At 46.1% G+C, this 11,164-nt stretch overlaps 1 protein-coding gene across 1 annotated transcript; it reads left to right on the top strand.

Moving 5' to 3' along the window:
• The first annotated feature begins 1,649 nt into the window (after positions 1–1,649).
• On the top strand, positions 1,650–10,820 carry LOC116989612 (probable E3 ubiquitin-protein ligase TRIM8). The gene is made up of 6 exons (XM_033047169.1): positions 1,650–2,509; positions 3,565–3,660; positions 5,260–5,493; positions 6,140–6,162; positions 8,385–8,530; positions 10,010–10,820. The coding sequence occupies exons 1-6, from the start codon at positions 1,946–1,948 to the stop codon at positions 10,585–10,587; spliced, it is 1,641 nt and encodes a 546-aa protein (XP_032903060.1). The 5' UTR covers positions 1,650–1,945; the 3' UTR covers positions 10,588–10,820.
• The last annotated feature ends 344 nt before the right edge of the window (positions 10,821–11,164 follow it).

Here is an 11,164-nt window from a genome sequence, read left to right as displayed (position 1 = left end):
TCCTTTTTTGCGGAGTTTTGTGTTATAATAGAGCGATTGTTTCTCTTTTCTTTTCTTCTTTCTTTTCTAGGATCTATTTCCTTTCTTTACTTCCTTCTCTAACTTCTTTTCTAAGGGGCTTTCTTTTCCCAACACTTTCCTGCACCTTCACGACTCTTTTTCACTTTCCTTACTTCTTTTATTTCTTAAAGCTCAAAAAATGAAGTAAAAAAAAATATATATATATATATATATAATGTGATTTTTCCTAACAATGATATCCTAATAATAATAAATAACTATGAATAATAATTTATGATTATTAATAGTTAAACTTATTATTAATAGTTTTTTTTTAATTATCATAATTCCTCATCATAATAATGATTTGTGATTATTATTATTAATAGTTAAACTATAAGTATTAATAGTTTAAAACAATTACAAGGAGAAATCTCACAATAATATATAATGGGATTTTTCCAGATAATAAAAAAAACGGATTAATAATATGATTATTATTAATAGTTTATATTATTATTTATAGTTTATATTTATTATTAATAATTTATGATTATTATTAATAGTTAGCTATTATTTAGTAGATGTTTAGTAGAGAGTAGTGTCACCTATTTCTTCGCTCCATAGGTGCTGCCTCACCCTTAAGGGTCTCGATCTTCCATGAATGGACAAAGCACTCATCAAAATCAAACTCCTGCTTTTTTAAGGATTTGAGTATAGGAGCAGAGAGGTTCTACTGCAGTTGTACAGGGTCTTGGTGAGACCACACCTGGAGTATTGCGTACAGTTTTGGTCTCCTAATCTGAGGAAAGACATTCTTGCCATAGAGGGAGTACAGAGAAGGTTCATCAGACTGATTCCTGAGATGTCAGGACTTTCATATGAAGAAAGACTGGATAGACTCGGTTTGTACTCGCTAGAATTTAGAAGATTGAGGGGGGATCTTATAGAAACTTACAAAATTCTTAAGGGGTTGGACAGGCTAGATGCAGGAAGATTGTTTCCGATGTTGGGGAAGTCCAGAACAAGGGGTCACAGTTTAAGGATAAGGGGGAAATCTTTTAGGACCGAGATGAGGAAAACATTTTTCACACAGAGAGTGGTGAATCTCTGGAACTCTCTGCCGCAGAAGGTAGTTGAGGCCACAGTTCATTGGCTATATTTAAGAGGGAGTTAGATGTGGCCCTTGTGGCTAAAGGGAACAGGGGGTATGGAGAGAAGGCAGGTACAGGATACTGAGTTGGATGATCAGCCATGATCATATTGAATGGTGGTGCAGGCTCGAAGGGCCGAATGGCCTACTCCTGCACCTATTTTCTATGTTTCTATGTATTTTTATTTCTATTTATTTTTACTGCACACTGAATGGACACTGGTTGAGCAACGTTTTTTTGTTTCCTCTGGGTATGTGAGTACTCAGGAAAATGACATTAACGATATACTATACTATGCTATACTATAACTATTTATAGTTTAAATTTTTTTATTATAAGGAAAAATCTCACTCAATAATATATAATGTGATAATTGCATCTTTATGTACTGTACTGCCAGGGTTTATTTATTGAGCATATGTGGGTGTGAATGGCCCGTTAGCTTGGGAGGCGGTGTCTGAGCTGAGCGTCTATGGGGCAAGCTATTCACACAGGGGGGATGATGCAGTAAGGGGAGATCTTGATGCAGCAATGTGCTGCCTTGCGGTCGGGTTAAATATATGTTTGAAAACTCCTCTTGTCCCTGTGCATGTCCCTGTAAGATGCAGCCCCAGTTTGAAGCGCGCACCAGGGGGGCTGAGTTTGCAACGCCGAGTGCGTGAGACCCTGCAAGTTGCAATGGTCTCGGGGACGTCGGAGCCAAAGGTTGGAGCTGGGTTTTGGGTTTCGCTTTCGGTTCCATCTGGCCTCTTCCGCCTCTGCTTCTGGCCGCTGGTCTCTTGGTCTGAGCAATGGCCGATGGCCCGCCGCCGGTGTGGCTGGAAGAGGAGCTGACCTGCCCCATCTGCCTGCACATCTACACCGACCCGGTCATCCTCAACTGCAAGCACAGCTTCTGCCAAGCCTGCATCGAGCAGTCGTGGAGGGAGCCTGCGTCTGGACTCTACTCCTGCCCCGAGTGCCGGGCCAATTACAGGGAGAAACCTGCGCTGAAGAGGAACTTCAAGCTGGCCAACATCGCCCAGAAATACCAAGCGGTGAACGGCGGGCCGGTGGCTCTGCCTTGCAACTATTGCACCAGGAAGAAGCTGTCTGCCGTCAAGACATGCCTCAAGTGTGAAGCGTCTATGTGTGCCAAGCACCTCAAGCACCACCGGGAGAACGCCGTGTTCAAGAACCACCCTCTCATCGACCCCACGGCGGACATGTCCACCTGGAAGTGCGTGGAGCACAAGAAGCTGCTGGAGATCTACTGCAAAGACGACAAAGTCTGTATCTGCTGTCTCTGCCCGGTGGTGGGTAGGCACAAGAATCACAACTGTTGCAGCGTTAGTGAAGGCGAGCAGGAGCTGAGGGTGTGTATGCCTCGTATACAACAGAGGGGGACATTAATTACTTAATTACTTCATCGATATTATGCTGCAGCAAGCAAGAATATCATCGTCCTATCTGGGACACATGACAATAAAACTCTCTTGACTCTTAAATATTAAAGTGGGCTGACTTCTAAGGCCCACCTTAATATTTAAGTCAAGTCAAGAGAGTTTTATTGTCATGTCACCCATTCCTTCTACCTGTCTGTCCCACTGAGCTACTCCAGCATTTTGTGTCTATCTTTTGTCTTTCTGCTGACTGGTTAGCACGCAACAAAAGCTTTTCACTGTACCTCGGTACTCCTGACAATAAACCAAACTAAACTAGTTAAAGACAGCGTGGAAACAGACCCTTCAGCCCATCACGCCCCATCTACACTAGCCCCACCTGTCTGCAGTTGGTGCCCCTCAGGATCCTATGAAATCTGACCCCCCCCCCCCCGCCACCTTAAATCTCAGTCCCGTGGTTTTTCATTCCCCTACTTTGGGTAAAAGATTTTGTGCATTTACCGTACCTACTGTGGGCCCAATATCCCTCTAAACCTTTCCGACCCCTGCACTTGTCCACTCAAGTACGTCCTCCAGCAGCTTATTCCATACGCCCATCACCTTTTGCCCCTCAGGTTCCTATTAAATCTTTCTCCCTCACCTTAAACCTATGTCTTCTGGTTCTTGATTCCCCTACTCTGAGACAGAGAGTCACAGTGTGGAAATGAACCCTTCGCCCTAACTTACCTCCTCATCTCCTTCCTAAACAAGCGTCCTTTAATTCTGAGGCTGTGCCCTCACGTTCTGGACTCTCCCACTGGTGGAAACATCCTCTCCATATCCATTCAGTCCAGGCCTTTTACTGTTCGGTAAGTTTCAATGAGGCCCCCTCATCCTTCTAAACTCCAGCGAGTGCCGTCAAACACTCATCACATGTTAACCCCCTCATGCCTGGGGTAATTCTCGTAAACCTCCACTGGACCTCTCCTTTTTTCTCCACCTTCGCCTCAGTAACCAGATTTAAGAACTTGTTTTTGATTTATTTTAAGGATCACCTACAGCAGCAGATAGACAAGGTCAGGGCAAATACCACAGCCATCCAAGCCGGCATCCTGCACCTGCAGACACAGAAGGAAAAGACACAGGTGAGTGACTTTAGACTTGACTTTAGAGATACAGCGTGGACCTGCGGCTCATCGAGTCCGCGCCGACCAGCGATCACCCCGCACACTAGACTAGCTCTATCCTACACACACTAGGGGCAATTTACAATCTTACCAGAGCCAATTAACCTACAAACCCGTACGTCTTTGGAGTGTGGGAGGAAACCGGAGCTCCCGGAGGAAACCCACATGATCACAGGGAGAACGTACAAACTCCGTACAGACAGCACCCGTAGTCAGGATCGAACCCGGGTCTCTGGCGCAGTAACACAGCAACTCTACCGCTGCGCCACCGCGCCGAGCATGCATTATAAAAGAACTGATGACATCTATTGTAACTACTGAGCATGTTTTTATTTCTTAGATGGGCGCATTTAGTGTGTGTTTATTTTGTGAGATTCTGTAATTTAAAAAAAATGCTGGAAACAGTTTTTATAAGTCTATAAATTAGGCCATTCTGCACATCGAGTCTATTCTGCCATTCAAACTGTCTTTTAATTACTTTTTGATTTATTAATCTTTGGGAGTTATTGTAATTATTTCGGCCAGGATGGATAGATTAGGATTTCTTAAAGATAGCGAAGTCAGGGGATATGGGGAGAAGGCTGTAACGGGGTACTGATTAGGGATGATCAACCATGATCACATTGAATGGCGGTGCTGGCTCGAAGGGCCAAATGGCCTACTCCTGCACCTATTGTCTATTGTCTATAATGCCGGAGTAACTCAGCGGGACAGGCAGCATCTCTGGAGAGATAGAATGGGTGACGTTTCGGGTCGAACCCTTCTTCAGACTGATTAGGGATGATCACATTGGCGGTGCTGGCTCGAAGGGCCGAATGGCCTACTCCTGCACCTATTGTCTATTGACCATATTTGTACTGCAGTAATAGGTTATCACTCTTTCCTTTGTGTGATCCAACACAAATCTAGAGGTTGGCTCGGTGTTTAGTTTAGTTTGGAGATACAGCGTGGAAACAGGCCCTTCTGCCCGCCAAGTTCGCACCGACCAGTGATCCCCGCACACAAACACTATCCTGCACACACTAGGGACAATTTTTACACGTATACCACGTCAATTAACCTACAAATCTGCGTGTGTATGGAGTGTTGGAAGAAACCGAAGATCACAAGAGAAAACCCACGCAGGTCACGGGGAGAACGTACAAACTCCGTACGGACAAGCACCCGTAGCCAGGATCGAACCCGGATATCTGGCGTTGTTAGCGCTGTAAAGGGCCTGTCCCACTTTCACGACCTAATTCACCACCTTTTTTACTCGTGGACATTTTTCATCAGGCTAGAAAAAACGCCCCGACCTACTTGATGCCACGAGTACCTACGACTAGCATCACGACCTACCTACGACCTCGTGACGACCATGCTGCGAGTATGAGTCAAGGGCGAACTCGGCAGAGGTCGTGAAAGTGGGACGGGCCCTTTAGGCAGCGACTCTATCCGTGTGTGTCTTCTCCGGGCGCTCCAGTTTACTCCCACATCTACTAATGTAGATTCATCAAGAAAACAGCTTGAACTCATTTGACTAACAGTGTAATGATCGAATGCATTTCTACTTACCAGAACCTGATCAGGGAAAGCAAAGCCCATGTCCAGGAGCGGTGTACGGCTCTGCGGAATTACTTTGAGAATGAAGAGAAAGAAGCATTGAAGTATCTCGACACAGTCCAGACCCAGGTCACAGGAGACATTGATGCACAGATTTTTGCTTTGGAAGACAAGATGGAAGTCTTTGAGAGAAATATGGCTGACTTCAGTAATCTTTTAATGAATATGGAAAAACTAGTCTTCATACAGGTAATGGGAACTTTGTATTTTTCTTTGTGGATCTGAAACTGTGCAGTTTAATGCCTTTGGTTTGATTTCATAAGTTCATAAGAGATGGGAGCAGAATTAGGCCATTCAGACTGTCAGGTCTGTTCTGCCATTCAATCGTGGCTGATCTATCTTTCCCTCTGAACCCCATTCTCCTGCCTTCTCCCCGAAACCCCTGAAAGCCTTTCCCAAAGTCAGGGGAGTATGGGATTGCTGCGGCTTCCAGCAAAGTGGGCTACCCTGCCCCCCTAACATGGTTTACAGTACACAGGGGTTGTGACAGAGGGCTTGTGTTCCTCGGGAACCTCCATAGAGTCATACAGCATGGGGTGGCACAGTGACGGCAGAGGGGAAGAGTTGCTGCCTTACAAGTCACAACAAGGCCCTTCGACCCAACTCGTCCATGCAGAGGAAGTTTCCTACCTCAGCTTGTCCCATTTGCCTGCATCTGCCCCAGATCCCTCTAAACCCATTCTTGCCAGATCTATTTTTGCAGATAGATAGATCGATACAAGTTCCTGATCATAAATTAATCCAAGTTTATTCGCAATAATATAATTAATTGCCAAAAATTATATGACAAAGGTATATGAATATCCAAATTAATTATTTATCTCATTTCTTTCAGGGATTTAATTCAATGAGAACAAGGTAAGAGAAATTAAGTGTTACAATCCAATTAAATTGATTAGATCTCCCAACAGTATTGTGCAGACATCAATATGGCCTCTTGCCATCATTCTGTTTGAACCAATTTGCACTCTATGTCATGAACTGGTTTTTGAAGGTCAGTTTTACATAGAAACATAGAAATTAGGTGCAGGAGTAGGCCATTCGGCCCTTCGAGCCTGCACCGCCATTCAACATGATCATGGCTGATCATCCAACTCAGTATCCCATCCCTGCCTTCTCTCGATACCCCCCCTGATCCCTTTAGCCACAAGGGCCACATCTAACTCCCTCTTAAATATAGCCAATGAACTGGCCTCAACTACCTTCTGTGGCAGAGAATTCCACAGATTCACCACTCTGTGTAAAAAATGATTTCGTTAACTAATCATATTCTCTCTTCAGGATTGGGCATTTCCATATGAATAAATTGGTAAATTTATTCAGGATGTAATTGTTGTTGAATCAGGACAATTTGGGTTAAAAGGTCACGCTAGCAATCGACTGACATTTAAGATTAATTTTGGGATAGTGCTGGATTGTTGAAGGAGCTGTCTTTCGGGGATTAAATTAAAACATGGAAGTATCTGGGAGGCACGGAGGCGCAGCGGTAGATTTGCTGCCTCACAGCGCCAAAGACCCGGGTTCAATCCTGACTATGGGTGCTTGTCTGTACGGAGTTTGTACGTTCTCCCCGTGACCTGCGTGGGTTTTCACTGAGATATTCGTTTTCCTCCCACACTCCAAAGACGTACAGGTCTGTAGGTTAATAGGCTTGGTATAAATTTTTTTTAAATGGTGAATGTAAAATAGTCCCTAGTGTGTGTAGGGTAGTGTTAGTATGCGGGGATCGCTGGTTGGCGCAGACCCGGTGGGCCGAAGGGCCTGTTTCTGTAAAGCTAAAAACGAAAACGATTTAAAGTGAGTTCATAACCAATTTTTTTGGCTCATTCTCCTGGAGAGATCGTCACCATTTGTTTTTCAATGAATATGGTTCTTTTCCTTATTTAGTTTAGTTTAGAGATACAGCATGGAAATAGGCCCTTCGGCCCAACGAGTCTGCACTGACCAGCGATCCCTGCACACTAACACTATCCTACGCACACTATGGATAATTTACATTTACACCAAGCCAATTTACCAACAAACCAGCACGTCTTTGGAGTGTGGGAGGAGACCAAAGATCTCGGAGAAAACCCACGCGGTCACGGGGAGAACGTACAGACAGCGCCCGTAGTCGGGATCGAACCCGGGTGTCTGGCGCTGTGAGGCAGCAACTCTACCGCTGCGCCACCCGGTGTTCAGTACACCCAATGTATTATAAACCCAGTATAATGGCAGTTTTAGTAATGTTCTCAAGGTCGAACCTTGATAGCCATAACTTCTCATAGGATGTAGTGGAGGTACAGTTCACGCCCTCACCCAGCTCCGGAGGAAGTAGGAATAAATCTTCCAGTCGTTGAATCTTGATTCATTGTTATTTATAGAAGTTATACAAGACAATGATATAGTCCATCATTTTCCATTCTTCATAGCATAAACTTGCTCTAAACCCGTAATCATGTCCACGACTCATAGCTCTGGGCTCAGCTCATGGCTCCACTCAATCCCACGAGGTGAACTGGAACTATATTAACGAGCCTGCGCTAGCCTCTTCAGATATAGACACACCCCTCTACATAATTATATCCCTACACCTACAATCATGCATACATAGGGGGGGATCTTATAGAAACATATAAATTATAAAAGGACTGGTCAAGCTGGATGCAGGAAAAATGTTCCCAATGCTGGGCAAGTCCAGAACCAGGGGCCACACAGTCTTAGAATAAAGGGAAGGTCATTTAAGACTAAGGTGAGAAAAAACTTTTTCACCCAGAGAGTTGTGAATGTATGGAATTCCCTGCCACAGAGGGCAGTGGAGGCCAAGTCACTGGATGGATTTAAGCGAGAGTTAGATAGAGCTCTAGGGGTTAGTGGAGTCAAGGGATATGGGGAGAAGGCAGGCACGGGTTATTGATAGGGGACGATCAGCCATGAACACATTGAATGGCGGTGCTGGCTCGAAGGGCCGAATGGCCTCCTGCACCCATTGTCTATGTTTCTATACAGATACGAATTAAAATATTAAAAATGTTAGACCTGGCTATAATATTCTGAGAAGCTTAATGGCTCCTACACCCAGTTCTCTACAAATTTTACAGAATAAAAGATGCGTCTGAACCACTGGGACCACGGCCATTACCACCTGACGTTAGTAAAGTCACCAGTGACAAGGTGAACTGGATACAGAAGCAGTACGAAATGGTGTCCCGGCTCGAGAGGGACCGAGACGTGATGGCAACCGTGTGTGAGTACAACGCTGCTTGTTCCTCGCGCTTTCAACTTTAGAGATGCAGCGTGGAAACAGGCCCTTCGGCCCACCGAGTCCGCGCTGACCAGCGATCACCCCGTCCGTACACCAGCATTATCCTACACACACGAGGGACAATTTACAATTTTACCGAAGCCAAATTAACCTGCAAACCTGCACGTCTTTGGAGTGTGGGAAGAAACCGGAGCACTCGGAGAAAACGCATGGGGTCACGGGGAGAACGTGCAAACTCCGTACAGACAGCACCTGTAGTCAGGATCGAACCCGTGTCTCTGGCGCTGTGAGGCAGCAACTCTACCTCTGCGCCACCGTGTCACCCCTAACCACTACTATAGTTTTAGGGCAGGATGGAATTAATTGTTCCCCCTGTATGTACATCTGGAAGGAAAATCACGATGATAGTAATTGTGAAAACGCACACCTCCAGATTCAGGGACAGTTTCTTCCCAGCTGTTATCAGGCAACTGAATCATCCTACCACAACCAGAGAGCAGTGCTGAACTACTATCTACCTCATTGGTGGCCCTCGGACTATCCTTGATCGGACCTTGCTGGCTTTACCTTGCACTAAACGTTATTCCCTTATCATGTATCTGTACACTGTAAATGGCTCAATTGTAATCATGTATTGTCTTTCCGCTGACTGGTTAGCGCGCAACAGAAGCTTTTCACTGTGCCTCGGTGCACGTGACAATGATCTGAACCGAACTGAATAACTGCTATGGTTATTGATATTATTGGCATGGGAACCGAGAGACAGTGAAAAAATGTGTTTGTGTACTGACTGGTCAAATCATATAGACACAACCATAATCAAGCCATGTACATGTCCAGTTACAACAAAGAGAACAGAATCTCTTGTTACAGTTAAAGGGAAAGTGCAGATTAAAAAAACCGCAAGGGCCACAATTGGTAGGTTGGGAGATTGGGGCCGCACCTGTAGTTCATGAGGGGATCATTCAGTAGTGTGAGGAGGAGGCAGCAAAAGGGAACGGCAGTATTGTCTAGATATCCTCAGTTCTTTTCTAATGCACACTTGGCACGGTGGCATGTAGAGCGGTGGATTTGCTGCCTCACGGCGCCAGAGATCCGGGTTCGATCCTGACTACGGGTCCTGGCTGTACGGAGTATGTACGTTCTCCCTGTGTCCGCGTGGGCTTTCTCCGGGTGCTCCGGTTTCCTCCCACACTCCAAAGATGAGCGGGTTTGTAGGGTAATTGACTTTGGTATAATTGAAAATTGTCCCTAGTGTGTGTGTATGTGTGTATGTAGGATAGAGCTGGTGTACAGGGCGATTGCTGGCTGGCGTGGGCTCGGTGGGCCGAAGGGCCTGGTTTCCGCGCTGTATCTCTATAAAGCCTAAGGTGACGTCTAAAGTCACTCACCTGCGGCTTCTGCGTCCGTGTTTTCCGTGCTGTATCTCTCTCTGTAACTCAGACGTCGCTTGCTTTGCAGACGGACGGACGCCGACTCTGGACTTGGAGACCGCCCACCGCAGCGTGGCGTTGTCGGATGACAGACGAGGGGTGTCTTGCATCCCAGACAGACAGCCCTACCCCGTCCACCGCAAGAGGTTCGACTGGTGGGGGCAGGTGCTGGCCTCGGAGGGAATCAACGGCGGGCGCTCCTACTGGGAGGTGGAGACTGCGGCAGCTCACGGCAGTTGGGCGGTGGGGGTTTGCTACGGCAGCATGAAGCGCAAGGGCAGGGACAAGGAGAGCGCACTCGGAGGGAACAAAAAATCCTGGAGCGTCTGCTCACGGAACAACAACGGCCTTTGGAGTTACCTGTCGGGATCACGTTCGGTCTCAGCCCAGCACAACGATATCGTCACTGATATCACTCTTCCCGTCATCTCTAAGGTGGGAGTCTTTGTCGACTTTGATGCTGGAATCATTTCATTTTACAGCGTCTCAGACAGCAAGCTGAGCCTGATCTGCACGTTTCAGCAGCAGTTGTTCTCTGAGTCTCTCTACCCTGCTCTCAGAGTTGGTGATGTCAACACATCCCTCACAATGTCCCGCCTTAACTGATTGCTCGAGTTTCATATTTTCTAACCATTTTAGACTTAGCAACAAATTTCCTTTAGCACCAAATAGAAATGCAAGTTGGCGTGTTATACTCAGTTATTTTCTTTTGCGTTAAACCCTGTAGTATAAGTAGAGGGTTTACTGTAGGGCGGCGCAGTGGTAGAGTTGCTGCTTCACAGAGACCCCGGTTCGATCCCGACTACGGGTGCTGTCTGTATGGCGTTTGCACGTTCTCCCCGTGACCTGCGTGGGTTTTCTCCGAGATCTTCGGTTTCCTCCCACACTCCAAAGACGTGCAGGTTTGTTGGTTAATTGGCTTGGTGCAATTGTAAATTGTCCCCAGTGTGTGTAGGATGGTGTTAGTGTGCGGGGATCGCGGGTCGGGGTGGATTTGATGGACCGAAGGGCCTGTTTCCGCGCTGTATCTCCAAACTAAACAAAACTAAAATAAAAGTCTGGCTGTTCTAACTCCTGAGTCTACAAATCCTTACAGTGCAGGAGTAACTCAGCGGGTCAGGCAGCATCTGTGGAGAACAAGGAAGGATAGGTGATGTTTCAGGTCGGGCCCCTTCTTCAGTCC

Source organism: Amblyraja radiata, chromosome 29, assembly GCF_010909765.2.
Source record: "Amblyraja radiata isolate CabotCenter1 chromosome 29, sAmbRad1.1.pri, whole genome shotgun sequence".
NCBI lineage: Eukaryota > Metazoa > Chordata > Chondrichthyes > Rajiformes > Rajidae > Amblyraja > Amblyraja radiata.
Note: the sequence above shows the minus strand (reverse complement) of the source record. Positions and strands in the feature narration are given on the sequence as shown.

What these genes read in the sequence shown, in the direction of transcription:
- LOC116989612 (XM_033047169.1), top strand. Translation starts at nt 1,946, where the DNA reads ATGGCCGATGGCCCGCCGCCGGTGTGGCTGGAAGAGGAGCTGACCTGC. An exon ending in CACAGAAGGAAAAGACACAG is followed by an intron (nt 3,661 to 5,259) that starts GTGAGTGACTTT and finishes TCTACTTACCAG; the next exon opens with AACCTGATCAGGGAAAGCAA. An exon ending in AAAAACTAGTCTTCATACAG is followed by an intron (nt 5,494 to 6,139) that starts GTAATGGGAACT and finishes CATTTCTTTCAG; the next exon opens with GGATTTAATTCAATGAGAAC.